General features: G+C 51.4%; 7 protein-coding genes across 7 annotated transcripts; 3 read left to right on the forward strand and 4 right to left on the reverse strand.

Moving 5' to 3' along the window:
• Nucleotides 1-390: 390 nt before the first annotated feature.
• Nucleotides 391-2,082, forward strand: PMZ80_003950 (uncharacterized protein; the record flags this gene model as incomplete). The annotated part of the gene is made up of 1 exon (XM_064872377.1): nt 391-2,082. The coding sequence occupies one exon, from the start codon at nt 391-393 to the stop codon at nt 2,080-2,082; it is 1,692 nt and encodes a 563-aa protein (XP_064731035.1).
• Nucleotides 2,083-4,759: 2,677 nt separating this feature from the next.
• Nucleotides 4,760-6,727, reverse strand: MNS1 (mannosyl-oligosaccharide alpha-1,2-mannosidase; the record flags this gene model as incomplete). Its single annotated transcript, XM_064872378.1, has 1 exon — nt 4,760-6,727. One exon carries the CDS (start codon nt 6,725-6,727, stop codon nt 4,760-4,762), a length of 1,968 nt encoding a protein of 655 aa, XP_064731036.1.
• A 640-nt stretch (nt 6,728-7,367) lies between these two features.
• PMZ80_003952 (uncharacterized protein) lies at nt 7,368-9,593 on the reverse strand (the record flags this gene model as incomplete). Its single annotated transcript, XM_064872379.1, has 1 exon — nt 7,368-9,593. The coding sequence occupies one exon, from the start codon at nt 9,591-9,593 to the stop codon at nt 7,368-7,370; it is 2,226 nt and encodes a 741-aa protein (XP_064731037.1).
• Nucleotides 9,594-10,379: 786 nt separating this feature from the next.
• PMZ80_003953 (uncharacterized protein) lies at nt 10,380-14,366 on the forward strand (the record flags this gene model as incomplete). Its single annotated transcript, XM_064872380.1, has 1 exon — nt 10,380-14,366. One exon carries the CDS (start codon nt 10,380-10,382, stop codon nt 14,364-14,366), a length of 3,987 nt encoding a protein of 1,328 aa, XP_064731038.1.
• Nucleotides 14,367-15,913: 1,547 nt separating this feature from the next.
• PMZ80_003954 (uncharacterized protein) lies at nt 15,914-17,642 on the reverse strand (the record flags this gene model as incomplete). Its single annotated transcript, XM_064872381.1, has 3 exons — nt 15,914-16,510; nt 16,566-16,958; nt 17,016-17,642. The coding sequence occupies 3 exons, from the start codon at nt 17,640-17,642 to the stop codon at nt 15,914-15,916; spliced, it is 1,617 nt and encodes a 538-aa protein (XP_064731039.1).
• Nucleotides 17,643-18,725: 1,083 nt separating this feature from the next.
• Nucleotides 18,726-19,286, reverse strand: PMZ80_003955 (uncharacterized protein; the record flags this gene model as incomplete). The annotated part of the gene is made up of 2 exons (XM_064872382.1): nt 18,726-19,130; nt 19,191-19,286. The coding sequence occupies 2 exons, from the start codon at nt 19,284-19,286 to the stop codon at nt 18,726-18,728; spliced, it is 501 nt and encodes a 166-aa protein (XP_064731040.1).
• Nucleotides 19,287-20,936: 1,650 nt separating this feature from the next.
• MDM31 (Mitochondrial distribution and morphology protein 31, mitochondrial precursor) lies at nt 20,937-22,516 on the forward strand (the record flags this gene model as incomplete). The annotated part of the gene is made up of 2 exons (XM_064872383.1): nt 20,937-22,442; nt 22,493-22,516. 2 exons carry the CDS (start codon nt 20,937-20,939, stop codon nt 22,514-22,516), a joined length of 1,530 nt encoding a protein of 509 aa, XP_064731041.1.
• Between the last annotated feature and the right edge of the window lie 92 nt (nt 22,517-22,608).

Consider the following 22,608-nt stretch of genomic DNA (forward strand, 5'->3'; position numbering starts at 1 on the left):
AGTAGGGTTTCGGGAACCATCAGCGGGCTTCTCGACAGACCTTCCCCTTCTGAAGCTCGGCATGGTGAAATTGACCAATCGCATGGCTTGTTCGTTCGTGCCCTGACTTGGTCGCCGACCAACGTCTGCTTCGTTGTGATGTTGAAGCTCCATTCATATTGTGGTCGGAAATAGGGCTGCTTCATCTCAAGGTTAACATGTCAGCATGAGAATTCTGTTCGGCGACATCCTGCAAGCATGCATGACCGTCCCGCCTTTGCATAGGATACATGATAAGTCCTCTTTCAAGCTATCTCGAACCTCGCATGACGCGTTGAGCAATTCCGCGTGAACTCGTGGTCACCTATGGCGTTGGATTATGAACCTGTCTGAACACGCTGGAGTGCCAAAATGCCGGACAATGCGCCCATAGCACCAAACCCGAAAGCCTGCCTCTTTTGCAGGAGTAAGCATCTGAAATGTGACGCGAAGCAACCTGCCTGTAGCAGGTGTGCCTCAATCAATGTTGACTGCGTTTATGTCCAGTCTCGGCGAGGCCACGTTGGCGGGAGACGAAAGCAGATTGATCAGCCTGCTCAGACAGCACGAACCCCTAACTATATTCCAGGTGCACCAGCTGCCTCCGGTGCGAACGATGGGAACGTCTTCACTGACCAACAGAGTCCCTCCGGTACAGCTCAGACGCCTTCGAGTGATAGCACCATCTCGTTACCGCGTGCAACAGCACTACACTCGAGAGAAAACCACCTGATCGATGTGTTCTATGGCTACATCCACCCAGCACATCCCTTCATCATCCCTCGCAAGCTATACATGCAGGATCCGAGCATCCTGCCGGGTTACTTGAAGCGTGCCATGCGGTTCATCGCCAGCCACGTATCGCATCGGCATGGGGAAGATGTTGGCACGATCTCAGACATCATCAACACAAACATGCCCGCGGACGGCTTCAAAGTGCAAACCTACCTCGTCTTGACAATTGCCTCTTACGCCCGTTGCGAGCGCGGACAAGGCGATATGACGCTCCTTCAAGCAACAAATACGGCACATCAGATTGGCATGCAACTGGAAGTGTTTGGCAGCAGTGATGCTCCTATTATGCAGGAGAGCTGGCGACGAACCTGGTGGGAGTTGTACACCATCGCCAGTCTGATTCGCGTACTCACTCCAACAACAACCGGACTCGATGCGGCTTTTCATAAAGTACTACCGTCTGAAGACTCCGACTATGACGATTGCCGAGCTATTGAGTCGAGGACACTAGATGACATGCAGGACCGGTCATTTACAGACGACAGTACCCAATACTCTTCCTTCGCATATCGTATCGAAGGAGCGCGCATCCTGAACGATGTGATGGAGACCACCCAGCAAAACTCATACCAGCCAGATCCTGCCTTCAAGTGCCTAGCTGCCTCGATCAGAAGTTACCTCTTGTCCCTTCCTAGCCCCAAGCGCACTGCTACGATAGATGGGAAACCCGACGAACTAATGTCCTGCGCTCTCATGACCATCAACCTCGCTTCTATCCTTCTACATCTTCCACGATCTGGCCTCGGCAACGTTCAATCCTTCCAGACGATATGCGCGACAGATCGACCCACAATGTTTCTCAACGATGAAGACTCTCACATAGGCTCTGCGATGCGCGCCGCAGATGCAATCACACAACTCCTGATCGATCGCGACCTAACAGCAATGCAAACATTATCGCCTTGTTTCTCCTGCTCAATCGCCTTTGCAGTAACAGTACAACTATCAGCGTATTGCATGGGCCAGAAGCAAGAGCGCGCACGATGTCTGAGAGAATATATACAGCTTTCGCTCAGTGCACTTGATAACATCGGTCAGCGCTGGGCAGTGGCAAAAGTGGTCAAGGGCCAACTGGCGGATTTTGCGCGGGAGACCTTGAAAAGGCCGAAGCCAACGAGGCGTCAGATTGCAACGGTGCAAGAAGAACTGGGCAGTATTGCGATGCCGCTGCCGCTAGAAGCTGCGCCTACATTCGCTCTGGAGGACGACTTCTGGCTACGGAGCTTTGTCGAAGATCCGCTGAATTACTCGTTTATTGCGCAAGGTTAGAGGTCACATGCATTATGCCAGTGGCTTCCCAACGATTTGGGGCACATAATGTACCACGATGGTCACATAGGTCCTGCTTGCTTCCAGCGGCACTGTCACACTACTGAGACTTCAACAGTGAGTAACACCGCTCTGTCGACATCTGACGCCTCGATGACTCGATGTTCTTCTAGAAATTGGTTGCAACGCTCGTGGCATATCAAGGACGCATCAGGTCTTCCAAAATTTGAGCAGCTGCCTACCCCGTACTCAGCCATACTCTTCTCGCCTTAGACATACCCGCTCGAGCCGTTCGCTCCTTCCCGGAACCACTTTGCTCCATCTCCGCGCCTTCCACATGCTGAATCTTTCCCACTCCAAACTCCATCATGCCGCGCAATCATCGACGCAAAAGGCAAATAACCGGTGTACTAAAGCCACCAGAGAGAGAGCAACCGAACGCACGTCAACAAATCGACTCCAGTCGTCAGCCCGGCACAGCGTGCCTGTCATATCGATGACACAAGAATCTCAAATCTGGACCAACCTACAGCCACTCTGACGCAGTCGTCTCATGGCCTCCTTCCCCACAGACACGCTCAAAGCATGTGAAGTGATGAAAAAGAGAAGGTGCATAAGAGCACGAGAGCATGAGCAGCTGAGAGGTTGAAACACTGTGCACGTTAGTCACGAGAGGGAGAGCACGAACTGAGAGAACTGTAAAAGGATCTGATGATAGTTGTGTTAGCGATGTGTACAGTAGGCAGATGATGGGGTGAGAAGGGTGATACTCAACTGACCTTGACGTGAGCACATATGCCATTCATTTCCAGCCTTCTTCACATCCGCCATGAATTCGTAAGTGCCACTCGTCGTCACCATCAGATCCAGCTCCCCAAGCCACACCCAACCAACACCACCCCTTCCACCCTCCCAATAAATCTCCCAATAAACAGACGTGAACAAGCCCACCCACCCCAAATCTCAGAGTCTCCCATCAATATCAAACGCATATAGTCGCGCGACATCAACAGTACCCGTTCGATTTCCATAACCCAGGACATCCACTGGTCTTACAATACAGCAGCGCCAGGATCCCCTAAGCAGGGCAACAATCATCAAGTCACGCTAGAGCAACACTCGACCGGCCGCTGCTAAGCCACGGCGGGTCTCCTGCTGCCATCGCGATCCCGTCTGGTTTGTCGGTCGTCTGGATGGTGCCTCATGACATATATGTTCACTAACCCTGTGTGTGGACACGTGGGCGTGGCTCGCTTGTGACTCCCTCGGGCACGACTCCAGTGAAGCCGATATGAAGGAGTGGTGCAGTAGCGATGTCGGAGTTCCTTGCGGCAACTCGAGGCGATGGTGAGGTACACAATCCACCCTCCCTCCCTCCCTGCATCTCCCACACGCGACGAACGGATGAATAAGAAGGCACTTCTACTGTGTGAATAAGCAGTTGGCACGACTTATCCGCCCGCCGCGGCGGGCGGTGACTGACGGGTATGAATGGTGGACTTGTTGTTGAAACATGTGTGTGTACGTATGTCTGCGTGCGAAGAGAGCGCGCGGCTGTGACATGGTGGGTTTGAATCCTCATGGTAGGTGTCGCGGCTGTGATGGACCGGCCTGCCAATGCACTCCCGTGGGGTACGTTTGGAATCTGTTTTTCGTTGCACGCGTGGTGCGCGGATGGTGATATGGTGTTGTGGGCGTTGTGGGTGATGTTGGTTTGTCTTGGTTTGCTTTCACTGTGTTGTGTCGTTTGGTGGTTCGTGATGAGGTGGTGGTGGTGGTGACATGTGTTTCAGGTGACCTGTTTGCGTCAGTGAGGTTATGCGGGTGGCTGGTGGTGATGGTGACATAGCTTTACTCCGGTTGATTAGTATTAGTGCAGGCATGCAGGTTGAGCAATGGAACGAGGAAGGAATGAAATAATGTTGAGTCGATGAGGCTATGAATGGTTTTGCGCAAAGAATATTTTACGAGCAGGTCGCAGTCGCAGATCGAAAAGCACAAGAAATACTCCTCGCAGATCCAAGCACGTGCCCCAGATCATTCCGCTGTGTATCGATAAGCAGCTAGCTCTCCGCACCTAATCCAACACGGGCAGGTCCACCGGGGTAGGAAGTGAAAATGAGTCCAGAGAGCGGAAAGCTTGGCTTGGCGGGAATACGGGGAAAGTGAGGCGGGAGGGAGTGATCGAGTTGAGCCGTTTGACGATGGTGACATGGACGTCTTCGATAGAGGTTGGCATGGTGGGGGATAGTGCTGGTGAGCGTTTGGTCGAGGTGAAACAGTGAGGAGTCGACGTCGTCGTCGGTGATGACATGTTGAGCTTCCGAAGATTCTCCGCATGGGGACTTGGGAGAGGTGGGAGAAAGTGTGGATTGATCGATGTGAATGTTTCGACGATGGTGATCGGGAATCCGTGGTAGATGGTCAGTGTGTAGCAGGACGTTGGTCTTCCACCCTTTTGTCCTACCAGTATTTGCAGGGTCGACCTTTGACATCTGCAATAAGCCATGAACCGGCGTTCGTGCTCCACTATAGCTGCGTGGAACATACGTAGCAGAAACTCATACTCACACTGGCTGTACAACCAAAACTGCTGCCAATCTTCGAACAGTGTTGCCGGAATATGTGCATTCTATTGCTGCGAACGCTCAAAATGCTCTTCAGTATGTATGTCAGATCAATGGCTTGTCTTACTCCCCCTCTCCTTCCTCTCCCACCCCGTCTTCCATACCTTCCCCTCCGCCCCAATATCAAACCGAGGCAAAAAGTGCGCCTCCGTATTGATCACCACCTTCTCCAGATCATTCCACTCGCTCACCTGATCCTCAAAAAGCAAATAGAAGTACTTCAGCGTTTCCGCCAGCCAAAAGCCCTCCATATTATCTCTTGATACATTACTGCCCGCCAGAATTTTGTTGTTCCCCGTGTGATGATGATTAACGTCCTTGATGCTCGTGTACCCCACTACCTTTCCTGCATCGTTGTAGATTGCTGTGTGTTTTAGGAATGACTGGAAGATTTCCCAGCCCCATTCGCGGTATTTGGTGTCTTGCGTTATGCGCCACATGTAGAAGAGGGATTCTATTGTTTCGGGTCGTTGGAGGTTATGTACATCATTCGAGTGAATGTCATAGTCGTCCCGCCAGGGAGCTGTTGGCAGGGGATCGAAAGCTGATGAGCGTGGCATTTTCCAGTCCGGATCCGAGGAGTTCCATTGGCGAGGTGGTGTGTCCACGTTGAAGTAGGCTATTTCGGGCGCCAAACCAGTTGGCGTCACCGCGTACATACCGTAGCATGTCTTCATGAGTTCTTCAGCGAGGATCATGTCTTCGTCTTGCCCTTTTCCCCAGGCACTACCCATGGCTGCTTTGGCTTGTGCGACTGTCTTGCCATGGGTGACTCCGAGCGCGATTGTGCCGGGTAAAAAGCAAACGAGGTGATCCATCTTGCCAGTCAATCCCTGGTCCAGACCGTTTTGTCGCTCAGCTAGGACTGTAAGATTCGCGTTTTCAGACCATGTAATCAAGTGCTTCTTCATGCCTTCCAACGACTCGTCCCACATATCGAGATACACCTGTTCTCGCGATCCTGTCTGCAGATACTGCTTGATCAAGTACTCGTAATATGAGTCGCCGCGACTCCCGACGCGGATATTCTCACCGCGAAACGCACCAGTTTTCGGATCGATGAAGATAGGCACCAGGCCACCTTCATGCCTAGGCGCATCAACAGCTTCCATGACACGCTCAGCTTTCTCCCAATAGAAAGGCTCACCCGTCAGCTTAGCCACATACTTCAACTCCAATTGCAAAGTTGTCGCTTCAGCAGTAGACGCCGAGCCCATATCGCCCTTACTACCAACGCCCACCGAAGTATTAAGTATACAAGAAGAAAGCGGTATGCCTGTCTCAGTATCAAAGGCCCCAAGCAGCCGATCCGCCAAATCAACTGCCTTTTCAATATACAGATCCTCTCCCTTGGCACCCACATCATCATCCTTCAACGGCGCAAGACTCGGGAAACTCGTGCTAAGCCAATGGGCGCTCAACAAGCCCCCTAATACCCGAATTGTCGTCTCAAATGTACTCATTTCACTATCCACCTTGCTGAAATCCAGACTTGTAGAAATCCACTCTCTTGCTTTCGCGACCCGACTCGTCAGGTTCATCATCATAGCCGTATCGAGCGCGTCCACGATGATCCATCCCGTCGGTGGACACGAATCATGCTGCACCGCACATCCCATGTTCTTGCTTGTCTGTGACACGGGGTGAAACTCGTCCATGCCCCATGCATGTTCGGCGTAGTGATCCCAGCTTGTAATGAATGCCTGCCGCACTGTCTCCCTCCTGCTTGCCCATTTCTTTGTTTCTGAGGTCCAGCCTGTTGACGAGGAGTCCGGGAAAGGCAGCATGCCAGTAAGCCATAACAGACCGACAAAAAACAGTATCGCTACGCCTGCCTTGTTCGCATTTGTGGCTTTCCGCTTCCCAGGCGGGAAGTTCGGTTTGTCTTTGTACATTGGTAGATTATTTGAGTCTGGGTGTAAGAAGTCGCCTAGTTTTTCTTTAATGCTGCCGTGGTCTGGATTGGCATAATATGAGGAAGCAATGGTCGGTAATGAGGGACGGAACGTTTTCGACATGTTCGGAAAGAGCAGTTGGTGAGGCGAGGAGAATAGCTATTGTCACTATATGGGAGTACACATTGGGCCAGCAATATGTTCTTTTGACTCGGTAGATTGATGCTGGAAGCTGATGACTAGGAATACAGCTTCGAATGAGCAAACCAAGGAGCGGATTGACGTTGAATTGGTCAGACTATAGAAGATCGAGGCAAGATTATAACCACAGACACAAGATAAAGTGTTGACTTCTGCGCCTGAACATTGGACAAGAATATCCTCGCTGTTCTGCATCGTGGCTTCCAGCCGGTGACGCACGATTACGGGTCGTTCCCTGCTTGGCTCGTGCCCCTGAAACTTTGTGGCTTCGCCTCGTGGAAGCTGGGGCATTAGGTAAGCACAGGATCCAGCTCAGTGTCGCGAGGTACGCAAGCTCATATAGAGGTCCGTAGCGGGAGGCTGAGAAGGGGGTTGAGAAAGGAGTTTATGAAATGTACTTCACAAGAAAAAGACGACCGAGGTCTGTCTCAATTGCACGATTTCTAGTCGAAGGACAGGTGGGAAGGTGAACCCGTCAATATTTCGCTAAACGACAATAGTACTAACAAGTTCTAGCAGGAGTCACGACTCACAACTCCTACGCCCATTCTTCTGACATCTCCTAAGAGTCACAATACCCCGGCGCCTTCGCTGTAGATCCTCCTGCCCATTGTTGAATAGTCAAAGCCGTGGTATAAGCACACGCAACAAGCCCGAAACCAGCCAGCGCATAATCCGCCGCCCTCTGCCGTGTAGTCCTCGACACCGCCCTCAAATGCAATAATGGTGGATATACATAAACCAAGGGAACGCAAGCAAAACTTCCAACCAAAGAGACGAATTTATCCAGATCGCCTGCGCCACCCCACGCGACTAATGAACAAACAACCACCAATACGAATCGGAATATGTTTTTCTGCCATTTGATGTAGGGATTGTACTTGCCGCTTCTTGTGAATAGCTCGGTCTCCAGGATACGGATTGCTGGGAAGAGCTGAAGCGGTGTTGATAGCAGAATAGCGAGAGAGTAGAGAACCTGAACGACATTGACCATTTTGCTGTCTTGTGGCAAGTTGAGAATGACCACTGTCTTGGTTGCAGAGCCGTAGGCAGCGTAAGAGAGAGCGCCAATTGAGGTCATCAAGACTGTAATGATGATCATGACTGCGCCAAGCACACCGGCAAATTTTTCTGGATGTTTCATGGACTCTTGTATGGGGATAATCAAGCCGACACCCTCGAATGTAAAGATTGCTGTGCCGATGAACAGGGTCCAGGAAGAAGAGTTGAAAAGCGATATATCTGCAATGCCATGGTTGGAGACAATGGTGAAGATGTCGAAATAATACAGGTAGATTAGGCCAAGAAGAATGAATGCATCTGCAACAAGTGCAGTAAACCCCAGCTTGCCAATATCCCGTATCAAGCTCAATGGCAGGAAGATGACAAGCTGCATCATAACCAGAAATTTGATATCGATGAAAGACTTGCACTTGCTGACAGCGAGGACGAATGCCTGAAGGTTTTCTGCCGTGAAGACTGTATATGCGGACACAAAGCCAAGCTGACTGAGTACAAGTGAGGACAGAATCAAGGCTCTCATCCACTTGCCGTAGAGAATGCCGCCCATATCGCCGAAAGACGCCTCGACCTTGGTACGTGTGTTGATGAGTAGGATGAAGCAGTAAAAGCTGAGCATGGCAACACCAAGCAGGACTAGCGAAGAGAAGAGCATGCCGCCGTTCAAAAAAGCCCGCGGCAAGAACAGCACACCAGTACCGACGAAGGATTTCAACAACAGAAGGGCTGCATTGGTAGTGCTGGCAGTACCGGCTGGAGCTCTGTGCTTGTGTTTTCTCCTCCTCTTTCCGCCGGGTGTCAGCAGAGCGCTGTCTTCGCCATATTCTCGTTCTTCGGAATCGCCGCCCCAGGCATGCTCGGCATCAGAAGAGAAGTATTCGTCTTCTTCAAGCGCTTCATCATCTTCTTCGAGATCTTCTCCGGCAAAATGACCATAGAGGGTCAAGAATTCCAGGAAGCTGTTCGTGAACAGTTTTGGTGGTGGCCTCCCTCCCTCAATACTGCTGCGATCCTTTGGTCGACCTGACGGGGCAGGACTTTCACCACCCAGTCTCCTGAGGAAGTTCCGGCGGAAGCCGCCTGGTTGTCTTATGTTGGTGATATCCAAGGTCTCGTCTTCTGGTTCGGGACGATTCACATGGAAGCTCTGACTGCGCTTATACCTGCCTCTCATGCTCCCTTCGGCATCTTCAGCCCAGCGATAGACCTGGCGTGTGACATCTCCTCCTTGTAATTGCAGACTTGAGAAATCGTCTGATGCCTGGCCGTCGAGCTGTGGTATCCTACGCGGGCTGCCGAAGCGGACACTAGCTTGCTCGGGCTGCACCAGGTGCCTCTTAACAATTTCTGGATCTTCTACCGGTACCGCCGGACTCCCAGCGATTTGCCTTGTATCTAAAGAGCCATAATTGCTTTGCGGCGCCCTGTCGTTGAAGTTCACTTCTCTCGTTCTTGGAGGTGTCCCAGCAGATAGTAGTGGTACGGACTGCGGGTTGCTTGCAAGGGCAGATGATAGCGCAGAGGCCCCAGCGGTCGGGACGGAGGAGTTGTCGCTTCGAGAGGGTAGTTCGTTGGTTCCGCCTATCTGCACAGCTCCCGAGATCGAAGCCTGTCGCGACGGCGTATGTGACTGGCCCGGCACTGGCGAAGATAGTCGCATTGTCGATACCTGCCTGCCGCTCTGCGACCTTGATACAGAGCCAGATCGGGAGCCTGCTATCGAGCTCGAATCATCTCGCTGTCTTATGTCGAGGGGCCGGGACGACATGATTGGCTACCCAGATTCGCGAATGCAGCTTGCCGTGCAAATAGATAGACGACCACAGTAGCCCGCTTAGCTGCGCGACTGGCTGTAAATGAGTGTATCGAGCGAGGTAACAGGACGACGCCAGTGGAGGGTGTCAGGCGCTACTCGAGAATGAAATACAGAACACAATTAGCATCGCACAAGCACAAATACAAGATCACATTCTCACACCGTCAAAATGAAGCATGGGATCTTGTGCCCTCGGTGTCATCCGAGAAAAAGTAATAATATTAATGGTGAAGGGGAGCATTTTCTGCCGATTAGCCAGTTAAAAGTCGCTTCAGTAGGCCCCCAAGACCCATGACTTAGGCGCGACTTCCCTGACCTTTATGCATGACACACTTGGACGAGCCTGCCAATGTTGCTGGTCTGGGCTGACGTAATACTTCCCATGATGATTCCAGAAAGCCGATTGGCACGGGCAGACATCCCTCGCTTCACAAACCAATCTTCAACAGCTGTGTGTCGTCTATTGTATATACGCTGGGCCTTCTCCGTCTTGATCCCGTCGGATTTATGCATGTACCTACTCGATGAGGTACTCCAGGCTCGAACTTGAGAAGGTAGTCCCGCTGTCCCCTACAGGATGAGAATCTTCGAACTCGATGAGCTTTACACCAATCATTAATGGCACATTACCCGACAGCCCAGTGGAGGCATAGAATTCCAGCCGAGACACTGGGTACCATTAAACCTGGTGGACCATGCTGTTGAATCTACACACGGTATTGATGAAATATACCAGATATGGCTGAAACACATGGAAAGAAATGGCCCAGCCTGGGCCGAGGGACTCTGACGAGAGGGCGACCGAGCTTTTTGACCAGGACAGCTACAGATGATGCTGGAGAGCTGCTCAGGAGGACCTCGCTCCCTCCAGGCATTGGGTCACATCTACCTGACTATGGCGCAACTTCCACATCAAACAATGCTCGACAACAGGCTTCACAACCCCTACCGAGTACCGATGGCCAGGCTGAGCGGCAGGATAACTCCTCTCCACCAAAACGCAACCCATTCCGGAGAAGGAAGGACAGCAAGACAGCTGATCTCGAAGCTGGTGTGGACGACGAAAACGGTCAAGAGAAGAGCAACTCAAACAAGAAACCTGCTCCAACAACAAGCAAACTCGGTACTTTTTCCGGAGTTTTCGTGCCTACCAGTCTTAATGTTCTATCCATTCTCATGTTCATTCGCTTTGGGTTCATCCTTGGCCAAACCGGTTTATTGGGTATGCTCGGTCTCCTGGTTGCAGCATATATTATCAACCTTGTGACCACATGTTCCATCTCAGCCGTGGCATCAAACGGAACCGTCCGTGGCGGAGGAGCATATTATCTCATCTCAAGGTCGCTTGGTGCTGAATTTGGTGGCTCGATTGGCATTGTGTCGTATCTTGGCTTCGTCCTGAACACCGGAATGAACGCTGTCGGTCTTGTTGACTGCCTTCTCTATAATTTCGGAACCGATTCTGGAATCTGGTCAAATCGGCTGCCAGAACATGGCTGGTACCCATATCTGTGGGCTACTTGTGTCGTCATATTATGTGTGATGATCTGTCTTGCTGGAAGCGCTCTTTTCTCCCGAGCAAGCAACGGTCTTCTTCTCATTCTTTTGCTCGCCACATTCAGCATTCCAGTATCAGCTATCTTCGTCCGTCCTTTTACAAGACCAGCACATTTGAGGCAGTATACCCACTTCACTGGGCTGAGCTTGAAGACTCTACGACAAAACTTATTGCCACGCTTCACGAAAGGCGCAAATGGCAGTCAGACGAAAGACCGTGAGACCTGGAGCGACATGTTCGGTATCCTTTTCCCAGCAACAGGAGGAATCTTTGCGGGTACAAGCATGTCCGGCGATCTCAAAAGCCCAAGCAAGTCCATCCCATCTGGTACTATCTATGGTATTCTGCTTACGTTCGTGTCTTATACACTTGTCATCATTGCACTTGCAGCCAGCGTCAGCAGGCTGACCTTCCACAAGAACGTCAATGTCGTACAGGACATCAACAGCTCTGAAGTCCTGGTCTTGCTCGGGGAAATCGCCACAACATCGTTTTCGGTGCTAATGGGGATAATCGGCCCAGCAAAGCAGCTCCAAGCTATAGCACGAGATGGTGTGTTCCCTGGACTGGGAATCTTTGCACAGGGCACAAAAAGTTCTGATGGTCCTCTGTACGCCGTGCTCTTCACCTGGCTAGCTGCGCAGATCACGATCTTGTTTGACATCAACAGCATCGCGTCTCTTGTTACCATGAGCTATCTGATGATGAGCTTCTCCTTGCACCTGGCCTGTCTGCTCCTCAAAGTGAGCTCTGCGCCAAATTTCCGGCCGTCATTCCGATTCTTCAACGTCTGGACTGCCCTCCTAGGCGCAGTCCTTAGCGTTGCGACAATGTTCTTCGTCGACCCTTCTGCAGCTGGGGCGTCGATAGCAATTCTGGTGTTCCTGTTCATGATCATTCACTATACGACGCCACCGAAGCCGTGGGGCTCAGATGTTACCTCTGGCCTTGTTTACCACCAGGTTCGGAAATATCTCCTTAGGCTCAAGACGGAATCTGTCAAGTACTGGAGACCGCAAATCTTGTTGTTTGTGAATGATACTCGTCGCAATGTCAAGTTGATCAGATTTGCCAACCATCTGAAGAAAGGCGGGCTGTTCATCCTCGGGCACGTCATCGTCACCGAAGACTTTGGGAACTCTGTGCCAGAAGCGAAGAAGCAGCGCGCGGCATGGACGCAATTCATCGACCTGATGAAGATCAAGGCATTCATCAACGTCGTTGTGTCACCAAGCATGGAATGGGGTGCACGAAATCTAGTTTTCTCTGCTGGCCTCGGTGGAATGAGACCCAACATTGTCATGATGGGCTTCTTCAATCTGGCTCAATTTCGGCAGGAGCAACCGCTTGTGGACATTCCTTCACCACCTCCGGAGCGGAAAGATACACCAAGGAAACGACGGAGAAGCCAAGGGCAGGTCAAACTGGCTCTGCCAACTGACGTCTGTTATGTTGAGAAGCGGACTGATCTGCAAAGCTACGTCCTGTCGTTAGAAGACCTTGTGCTAAAGCTGAAGATCAATGTGGCAGTCGCAACTGGATTCTCTGATCTCGAGCTTCCCGACCCAGGGGAAGGTGAGCTGACCAAAAAGTACATTGATCTCTGGCCAATCCAGATGTCCGCCAACCTTTCATCCGCTGAAGATGCCAGCATGCCGGCCGATCTCACGACCGTCAACTTTGACACGTATACGTTGATTCTACAGCTGGGATGCATTCTCGACACGGTCCCGGCGTGGAAGAAAGCGTACAAGCTTCGAGTTGCCGTGTTCGTCGAATATGCTTCAGATGTGCAAGAAGAAAAAGAGCGAGTGACTGTGCTTTTGGAAAGTTTGCGCATCAAGGCTGAGGTTCTGGTCTTTTACCTTGCATCTGGCAGCGTAAAAACATACAATCTGATCGTCAATGGCGACGATGCTAGTGAAGACACCGAACAACAGGTTCAACAAATCCTCGAGGACGAAGAGTGGTGGAAAGAGCTACAACAGATTCGTGGCAAGGTCAGATCCGGCGAGATTAGTACTATCGACGCTCTTGACCTGGCCGACGATAGTGCCTGGCCACCACCATCCTTGGACGATCGACGAGACCCTTCTATTGCCAGATACGTGGGTCTGCGGAGAATACTACAGCGACCTAGGCAACGGCCGTCCTTGGGTAACCTTTCCAGCATGGGCATGGTACCGAGCATGCGCACCCATAGGCTGGATGACGATCTAATGAGCAGACATGCATCACATGCGAGTGACAATTCTGATTATGAGCATAGCGACTCTGATGATGACTATTGGGACGACGAAGATGCAGATGATGAATACGGCAATGGATATGAAGATGATGGGCAGACGGATGAGGACGTTCCAAACAATGACGGCCGCCGAACTCCCAAATCGTCTGACCACAAGAGGCCGCCATCAAGGAAGAGTAGCAAAAAGTCTTCCAAAAGAAGTAGCAAACGCAACAGTCGAGCATCGAGCCTCCATGAAGCACAAACCGGCACAGATAATCCACCCACGGGATTCCAATCTAGCTATGATGACAACTTCATCGACAACCCATCGCCAGACCCACGTGGCCGCCGACAAGTCCGAAGATATGACAGCATGGAAGCGATGGCTAACGGTTCGCCAACACCAAATATCAATTCCATTTCAAATCCCTCATTACAGCTTTCAGAGTCCAATAACTCCCGGACAGCCACACCAACCTTCTCCGCTGCCCCTATCCCAGCTACCAAAACAGCGAGTGACGAACAAGGCGGTCCGAGCATCATGTTCGCCGAACAGCCTCATCCACGCCATGACAGCAACACGCAGCTGAACTCCGACGGCGCAGCTGACGCTGCAGCTCCTTCCCGCTCAATTTACGCTAGAAGCGCATCACCATCACGCTCCTTCGCGACGAATAACACGTCGTCTTCATCTGTGGCCCTGTCATTCAACGATCTACCCTGTCGAGCTCAGCATCTTATTTTGAACGAGTTGATTAGCCAGCACAGTGAGGAGGCAGCGGTGATATTCACGACATTGCCGGCGCCGGTAGAGGGGACATGGAAGAGCGAAAGTGATAGTTTGAGTTATGTTACTGATCTTGAGGTATTGACGCAGGGACTTGGGCCGGTGTTGATGGTGCATAGTAATAGCATGACTGTTACTACGAATCTTTAGGTAGAAGACGAGAAGTCATGATACAGTCAGGTAGATTCTCCCTGCCTCAAATTGCAGGAGTTTCCCAGCCATGCTGCTCCTGAGGGATGCCGATGACCATCACCATCTACTAAGTTCGGGTACGTGGCGTCCTAGAAGTTTCTTTCAATCACTGTAGTTCGTTGCTCGCGGTTCAATTAACATGTTAAGATGCTGAGGGTTGCGATCCGTCATAAATGATCTTGGCATGGCGTTCCTCCAAGATGTGCGCGTTCGCAGAGCGTGATATTGTGGCTGACTGTTATGCCCGTAGACCACCAGTAAGACCCTGGGATACGGTTCGAGAATGTTCTTTAACAATAAAGCAGCTGAGATAGAGTACGGGGTAACGCACTCCTAATACATGGTCACTGTGCCGTCGCGTTCTTTGAGCATGATACATGTCGTGTCTATGAACCCAAAACAGAGTGCGCAGATCCGGCAGCCTCATGCTTTGAGCACGGTACAGTGTAGCAAAAAAAATCGAAAGATAAATCTGCGCTTCGGTATATATTCTATCACAGCGCAGATGTGAAAGTGGCCGCAACTATGACGAGCGTGAGTGGCGTGGGATATTCATTCCCGCCAGGCTCGTATCGACTTGAGGAATTATGTTCTACATGGGACCGTCCAGTAGACTTGAGGGTGGTCGCGACTAAGTATTCATGCCGTCCATGTCCACAAACCTCGCACCATGTGCGCTGCAGTTCCTCATTGACGGTGCGTGTGCGAGCCCGAGTACAGTACCAGGGCGGATTGGTATGGGCGGCAGCACACGTTGCTCGTGAAGGAAGCACCGAGGCAGGATTGGAGGTCATCAGCGACCTCTGGCGACGACCGTGTCACTGGTTGTATGCCGGGACCGGCGTGATGGGTTACGCCTATATGACCCGTGGAAAGAATTAGAAGACTGGATGGACATCCGTCGAGGTGTTTGGTACAATGCCTTTTCGTTCCGCTAGGTCTGATGCATGCAGAGGGTAAGGTATTGACAAAGTTCGAAGCTGTATCTGTGTCTGCTGAAAGCTTCAGGTTTCTTAGGTATAGCAAAGTCTTGAAACTCGGTGGATGCGCTGTTGACTTCATGCATCTCGATACGATGGGTAGTGGCTTTCGACACGGGTTTCTTTCGATATTAGCGGTTCCAGCATCGAGCTCCACGTTGAGTGAAGTCGAGCGATGGACGGAGTTCTGGGAGACACTTTGCTTCTTGCGATGGGGTTTCCAACCGCGGACTGGTGGAAGCACGAAGACCAAGTCCGGTCTCGAATGAACAAACAATATCAATGAGTGGCTCTCTGAAGTAGTAATTACCCTTTTTTTGCTCTTGCAGCCAACTGGGAATGGGTTGCCATCTAACGCGCATGGCGTCGTCCTTTGCCACGAAAGCGAAAAGCGGAGCCCTGTTCTTGACATTACCCGTTCATTATGTAGAACCCGTGGTTAGGAGAGGTTGTAATGTGAACAATACATAATTGAGATGTCTTGGGGTGTTCAGAATCGAGAGGGTGGCCTCTACACATATTAATCTAATTCGTCTTGAACTTCAGCGGCCCCTGGATCTTCCTGATCCTCGATCCAAAGATAGTGGTGGGCACCACGAACACCAAAAACGCACCGCCCATGATGGCCGTCTGAATCCCATATTCGATCTCCGTCCCCGCCGAATGCGCCCAATTAATCTGCACATACCCCAATATAAACCCTGCAAGCGTCCTAACGGCATTGAGCCATGCTGCGCTTTCACCAGATGCCTCAGGGTAGCAGTCGATCAGATACGCACTCACCGCGGATGTCGTGAGGATAGTAGCAAGGTTATGCATACCCCAGCCCACGATCAATACCCAGATATTGAGGTGGCGCTGCATGGTAACGCCGATCATGTTGTATCCTGCTATTTTGAGCGGGAGGACAATCCATAGGGGGATGAGACGGGCTTCGGGCGCGATGATGCCGTTGTGACGGCGGGCCCAGAGGCGGCCGATGAAGTCGAAGAGGAAGTGGCCTAGGGGGATGCCGAGGATGGCGCCGATGACGGGGGAGCAGTAGATGCTGGCGAGGCCGTAGTAGTCTAGTTGGTAGGCGGGGACTAGGATGACGGAGATGGTGGTGTTGTTTGCTACGGTCTGGGGGTTTTAGTTAGTTTGGGTAATGCGAGTGGAACTGGATAGGAGAACTTACCCAGCCAAAGTCGAGGAAGTAGAAGAAGCAGATTAGGAAGACTGGGAGACGGGTCGCGGTTTGCCAGAGACGGGCGCCGGATCCGAGGATGGTGTTATCTGTGTAGCGGGTTTTGGTTTGGGCGAGGCCGAGGAGGCGTTGCCAGCGGGGCATGGCGTAGATGTTGGATATGCTGGAGATTGGTTTGTGGCGGGGGAAGAAGGTCTCGTCGCCGAGGATGACGATGGTGACGAGGGAGGCCATGATGATGCCGAAGTTGAGGTACATTTCTACGCGCCAGGTGGATACTTGTAGTACTGCGGCCATGAATAGGGGGCCGAGGAAGGGGGAGAGGATGATGGCGCATGACCAGATGTTGATCATGCGGGGGCGTTCGTGGAAGAAGAAGACGTCCTGGGTAAGTTGTTAGTCTCGGATTGGGATTCGAAGGGTGATTTAGGGAGTACTTACGTTAATCCACATTAGACCGCCACCTGCCGCGGCCACGACGAAAAACCCGTTCAGGATTCGGGAGGCCATGTAGGACTCGAAGGAGCCTGCTGCTGCGGACCAGATTGCCGTTGCGGCGGCGATGACAGTGAAGTAGAAGAGGACAGGAAGTCGGCCGAAGTAGGCAGAGAGCCAGACCGTGACGAGCCCACCCACGCCGAGCATGAATGTGTTTCCGGCGGTGGCGTGGTTGACAGTGTTGGGCGAGATGTGCCAGGTTTCAGCTTGGACCAGGAGAGCTGAGGCGCCGGTGGCAGCGCTGTAGTCGCAGGTGAAGGAAGCGATAGCCAGCATGATCAGGATGGAGCGTTTCTTCCATGGTGACCAGTTGAGGGGGTCAAGGGGGGAGTCAGATGGCTGTGGGATTAGAACTCGGCCTGTAGCGTCCTTCTTGAGTACGGCATCTGCTGGAAGGCCGAGCTGTTGCTTGAGGACTGTCTCGTCGAGAGCATAGCCATGTTGTTCGCCTAGCCGCTCAAGGTCGATGGGTTGGTCGGTGGTGGACTTCTCGGGTGGTGGAGTTGAGATGTCTGAGCCATGTGAAGAGGCAGTGACTCTGGTATCGCCTCCTGGCTTGAGGGTGGCCATGATGTGCTGACGCTCGAGCTGATCAGTTACAAGTTTGAGTTAGAGGGGGTAGAAGTAGTAGCATGACCATGGACTCAGACGAAATCGACGTCTGATATAACATCACTGCGCCTTCCGGGCAAGCACATGGTAGGAGTGGATGCCGTAGAGTTTTTTGGGCTGGCAGCGGAGTTCAGTAGTCAGTGACGGACACAGATTGATGAAATTAGCTCTGTTAGTCTAGCAATACGATTTGCGATCTGATGCTCATTGGTGGACGGACCACTGGTTTGAGCCACGAAGTCGATGATACGAGTGCTTACCGAGAACAGCTGCGTTGTGCAACCTGTCAGAGACGTGCATTTCGCCTTGACCACAGGGGCTTGAAATTGATGATGTCCGGCTTCGAGTCCGTCGATGCATCATTGTTTTGCCGTTTTACTGCTGCTATTATTGAGCTTGTTCATCGGGGCCGAACGTAGTCAGCACAAGTGGAAGTGCATCGAGTAAGCTGCTGACACGCTCTCAAGGCTACCGCTCTGACTGAAGCTCAACAGAAGTCATGGGGTATTGGGTAGAAATGGAAGACATGAGGCTACCAAGATTGCCGGCTTAATTTTGGATACTGACCACGACTGACTTGCGACCTAGTGCTGTTTCCAGCTTGGTGTCAGGGGTCGGCGGGCTGTGAACCAATCACATTCTGTGGGCGCTCGCTAGCGGACGGACTGTTAGACAGCCTATCATTGCTTGGCGAAGTTCGTCTGCAGGTAAGCTTTCAAGTAAGAATGGACTCGAGCTTACCCCGGACTTGAGCTCACACATTATGACACTCCACATGATACAGTCATCCCAGTGGGTGCGATGTTTCTATCAACTCGTAGGTAGGATATGTGACTAATGGTGCTGACTTCGACGGCAACGAACAGCGGCACGGCTTCCGCTTGAGTACAAGCTGAGAGTTACTGTCATGAACCAGCAACAATCACACACGATTTCTGATGGGATATCATAACTGCGGTTCTCGCCAAGGTGATATTTCAGGAAGTACAATGCGGTCGAGAGCATCGATAACCCTGGTATATCCAAAGAGCTCATGACAACTTACTTCCTCGGATCGTAGAAGTTGCCATGCTCTTGCTGCACTCCTTCTCCGCCTTTGAACCAACTTACCCGGTCCCTGCCAAACTGCTCAATCCTGGGCTTCAGCTTTGTGTCATGGAGACTGAAGTCGTCCACGGTTCCGATCCTCATAACATACGTCCCTGGAAAGCCGCTGCTCACCCTATACATCAGCGTCCCGCAAACACTACAAAAGTTGTTTTCCATCGTGCTTCCTGAATCGATGGTTTTGTTCTGTGCGAACTTGGTGAGCTTATCTTTGCCTTTGAGATGCTTGACTGCCTTGTCCTTGACGATGAAGTTCGATGCGAACATGGAGGCTGTAATCTTGCGACAGTCGGTGCAATTACAGATAAAGCTGTCGACATAATCTTCGCCCTCAGTGGGCTGCGAAGAGGGTTAGTTGCCGCTTAGTGGAAGAAGCCGTCGGAAAGGGTATGCACGTACAAACTCAAGCTGGACAGTGCCGCAGTAGCAGGTAGCCGTTGCTCTATCCTTGGAGACTTCTGAGCCGCCAAGCGGGAAGTTGCCTTGGGAGGACATGGTGCTCTCCTGGTGCCAAGACACCTGTTCTTCTGGTGCTTTGAGATGTGCGAGATTCGCTTCTGACCGTTCAATGGCTTTCTTTGACGCGCTGGGAGTCATTCGTACTGTCTGCTCAATGCAGATGTATATATTCTCTCGGTTTTACGGAAGCCGTGATGTCATGCACAAAGTATGTGAGAACGAGATCAGGTTACTATGGTCAAAGTCATTAGTTGATGCATTTAAGCCGGAGGCATATAGTACGTGGAGAGCTGTTGTAGGGCCTTTGTAAGTTCTAGTCCTCCAGGATTTGTCATTCTACCGAATACCCCCTCTACGGTAGTAAGGGTTGCTTTGGATGCCGGACCGAACGATAACGATGCGACATTTCTTGGCTCGGCTGTCCCAGCACACCCCGGAAAACCAACGTGAGCACCTCGTCACAACCATAATGTTTTAGGAACCTCAATCGCTCACCACACATTCAAGTGTGTTCATTACGAATCACACAGTCAGCATTGTCGCATCGAGAGGAATGGATCTATATAAATTTTGCAAAGGTTGACGAACGATTAGAGCTGCACAAGCATTAATTGCATAGGTAGTTAATGAGCTAGCCGCTCGTCGTTTTGGACGGACCGATCATCTTGGTTTTCCGGTACGTGCCCAGGCAGTCGCCCGAATCAGTTAGGATGACCATATTCTTTCACCACTTCGAGATGGTCGAGAGTCACATGCCGACAAAAGGCACACGAGCGGTGCGAGGAAAGGGCGTAGTCATTCGCTTCGCTGGCAGCCTGAGGCAATAAGGTCCAGAGATCTGGGCCTAAGGAAAAATGATGGAAATATCTTCTCCGCAAGCCCTTGCTTAACCAAAACTTTCACGTGCTTCTTGTCGCGAGACCAGATTTGATTGGCTCACAAACAGGGAAAGAGAGCATGCGCATCGCACCTGCAGTTGGATGATGTAAACTTCTTTTCTTTTGCGCCTCCAATCCACGTCTCCGGGTGCAACAACCGCGACTCATCACTGTACTATACTGGAATTCGTCGTCGCAGCTTGATGGTGATAGAGGGAACGATGTTCGAACACAGATGACGCTCATCCACCGAGTCGGCATAAGGGATGCCAGAATCTTTGCCGCAGCTGCCCCGGGTGCAGCACCCCCATCACGGCTAGTCCCCAGATTCTCAGATCCAAGCTTCAGATATCATGTCCCGGAACGGATACACAGTCGCCGATTTACGACGGTGCGGACAACTGCTGGGGACGTATCAAAGGCAGTACTGTCCCCAAGATGCAGCTCTGCGATAGCTGAAGAATCAATATGGACTCGGAGAGAGCCACTGAAGCCTAGCACCACGTCGTCACTATTGATTCAGCAGCGTCGGTTTTCCTCGAGATGGAACACGAGACCCACGTTACGCGATTCGGACGGCCTGCCTCTGACAACCCGGTTGTCTAGACGGCAGCTCCATCATACGCCTTACAGAAACGACTTACGACCAGAAGAAAGGAACCAGAAGAGAGGAGACTACTCAAGCGGAAGCAAAAAGCAAGACTCAGACCATGGAGGAGAAAACTTCTATGACCGGCTACAGATGCCTAACTTCCATCGACCGAGCAAGGAAGAATTGTTAGCAGCAGCCACAGGCTTTTGGTCACGAATGAAGGTCCGCTTCAAATGGGCAACCATCCGCAGTATGCGGCCCTTCAACGTGGACGAGATTGTCGGCTTCTTCTCGTGGATCGCACTTGGACATATCCTTTGGCTGGTCATTGGAACCACTACATTCATATCTTTAGCTGTGTTCGCCATAAATACAGTCGTGGCTCAGGAAACCTTAGCAGGATGGGTTGGAGGATATCTTACAAAGTCTTCAGGCTTGAAGGTCGTCTTTGAAGAAGCCATCGTGCCCAAGTGGGGCGACGGTGTTATCACTTTCAAGAACGTCTTCGTTTCGAGGCGACCAGGCCAGGATGAGAAATCTACCGTCAGAAAAGGCTCGCCTGAAGCTGCTGCCATAGCTGCGGCCCGAAAGGATATCCCTCCTGAGGATCAGAATTACACTCAATTTGACATCACGTTGGGTGAAGTGAATGTGACACTATCCTTCAGCAAGTGGTGGAACTCGAAGGGCTTGTTGCAGGACGTCGAGATCAAGCATGTTCGTGGTGTCGTGGATCGGACACACGTCTTTTGGTCAGACGAGAAAGTCGACCCGAAGACCTATCGGCACGAGCACAACCCGGGTGATTTCGAGATCGAGTCCTTCAAAATCGATGACCTGTTGATCACACTGCAACAACCGAAAGACTTTCGACCCTTCACCATCAGCATCTACAACGCCGATCTACCTAGGCTAAGAAAGCAGTGGATCATGTACGACTTCCTCTGCGCAAACAGCATGACTGGCGAATTCGACCATTCGCTTTTCACCATTCACCCACGACAGACCCATAGTCATACAGGTGCGGATATGAATGAGATCGATTCCGGCGAGCCCTGGAAGAAGCAATCACGGATACGCCTTGACGGTCTCAATATTGACCATCTAAATCGAGGCGTCGAGGGACCCTTTGGCTGGATCAGAGAAGGGAACGTCGATATTGTGGCAGACATGATGATACCAAATGACAACGACGAAAGTGTAATAAAAGTAATGAGCGATTTTTACGACCAGATTGAGGCGCAATTTCTGGTCAAGAAAAGACATTTGCAAAACCTCTTAGAAAACAACACCACATATGGCGAGATGGAAGATGACGCACCACATGCGCCTGTTCCAGTTATCAGCACCGAGGCTGATGCAGCACCAAGCGGTGATCGAAGGTACCTCGTTATGGATCTGCGCGTTCACCTGAACGACGTCCGAGCTCAGGTGCCTCTTTTCACGAAAGACCTATCATACGTCAACAATGCCCTCATACGACCAATTGTTGCATACATCAATTCGAGACGAACATTTATACCCATCCATTGCAGAGTTGTGAAGCGAGTGAACGACTTCGACGGCAGCTGGACGATTTATGACAGCGGGCTTATGGACGACCTTTCTGCAGAGACTTATGATGCTTTCAGTCGCGATGTGTCCGACGAGCAGGCACGCATGAGGCGGATCAAGAAGGTTGGTCTCTGGAGCTTGCAGCTAGCTGTGCAAGCTATATTCTTGGTAAGTTTACCTATCTGCCCCAATTCACGGCGTGACTGACTTCATAATAGGGCATGGCTGGTACTATAGCGTAACGAAGGACACCACCATGGTTTCGGCTGGTGTAGAAGGTTTTTACAAATGTGCAAGGCGTTCAGAGGGACTTGAAAGGTTTAAGGGTACAGTG

The sequence above is a fragment of the Knufia obscura genome, assembly GCF_036327395.1.
Source record: "Knufia obscura strain CCFEE 5817 isolate CBS 148926 chromosome Unknown scaffold_4, whole genome shotgun sequence".
Lineage (NCBI taxonomy): Eukaryota > Fungi > Ascomycota > Eurotiomycetes > Chaetothyriales > Trichomeriaceae > Knufia > Knufia obscura.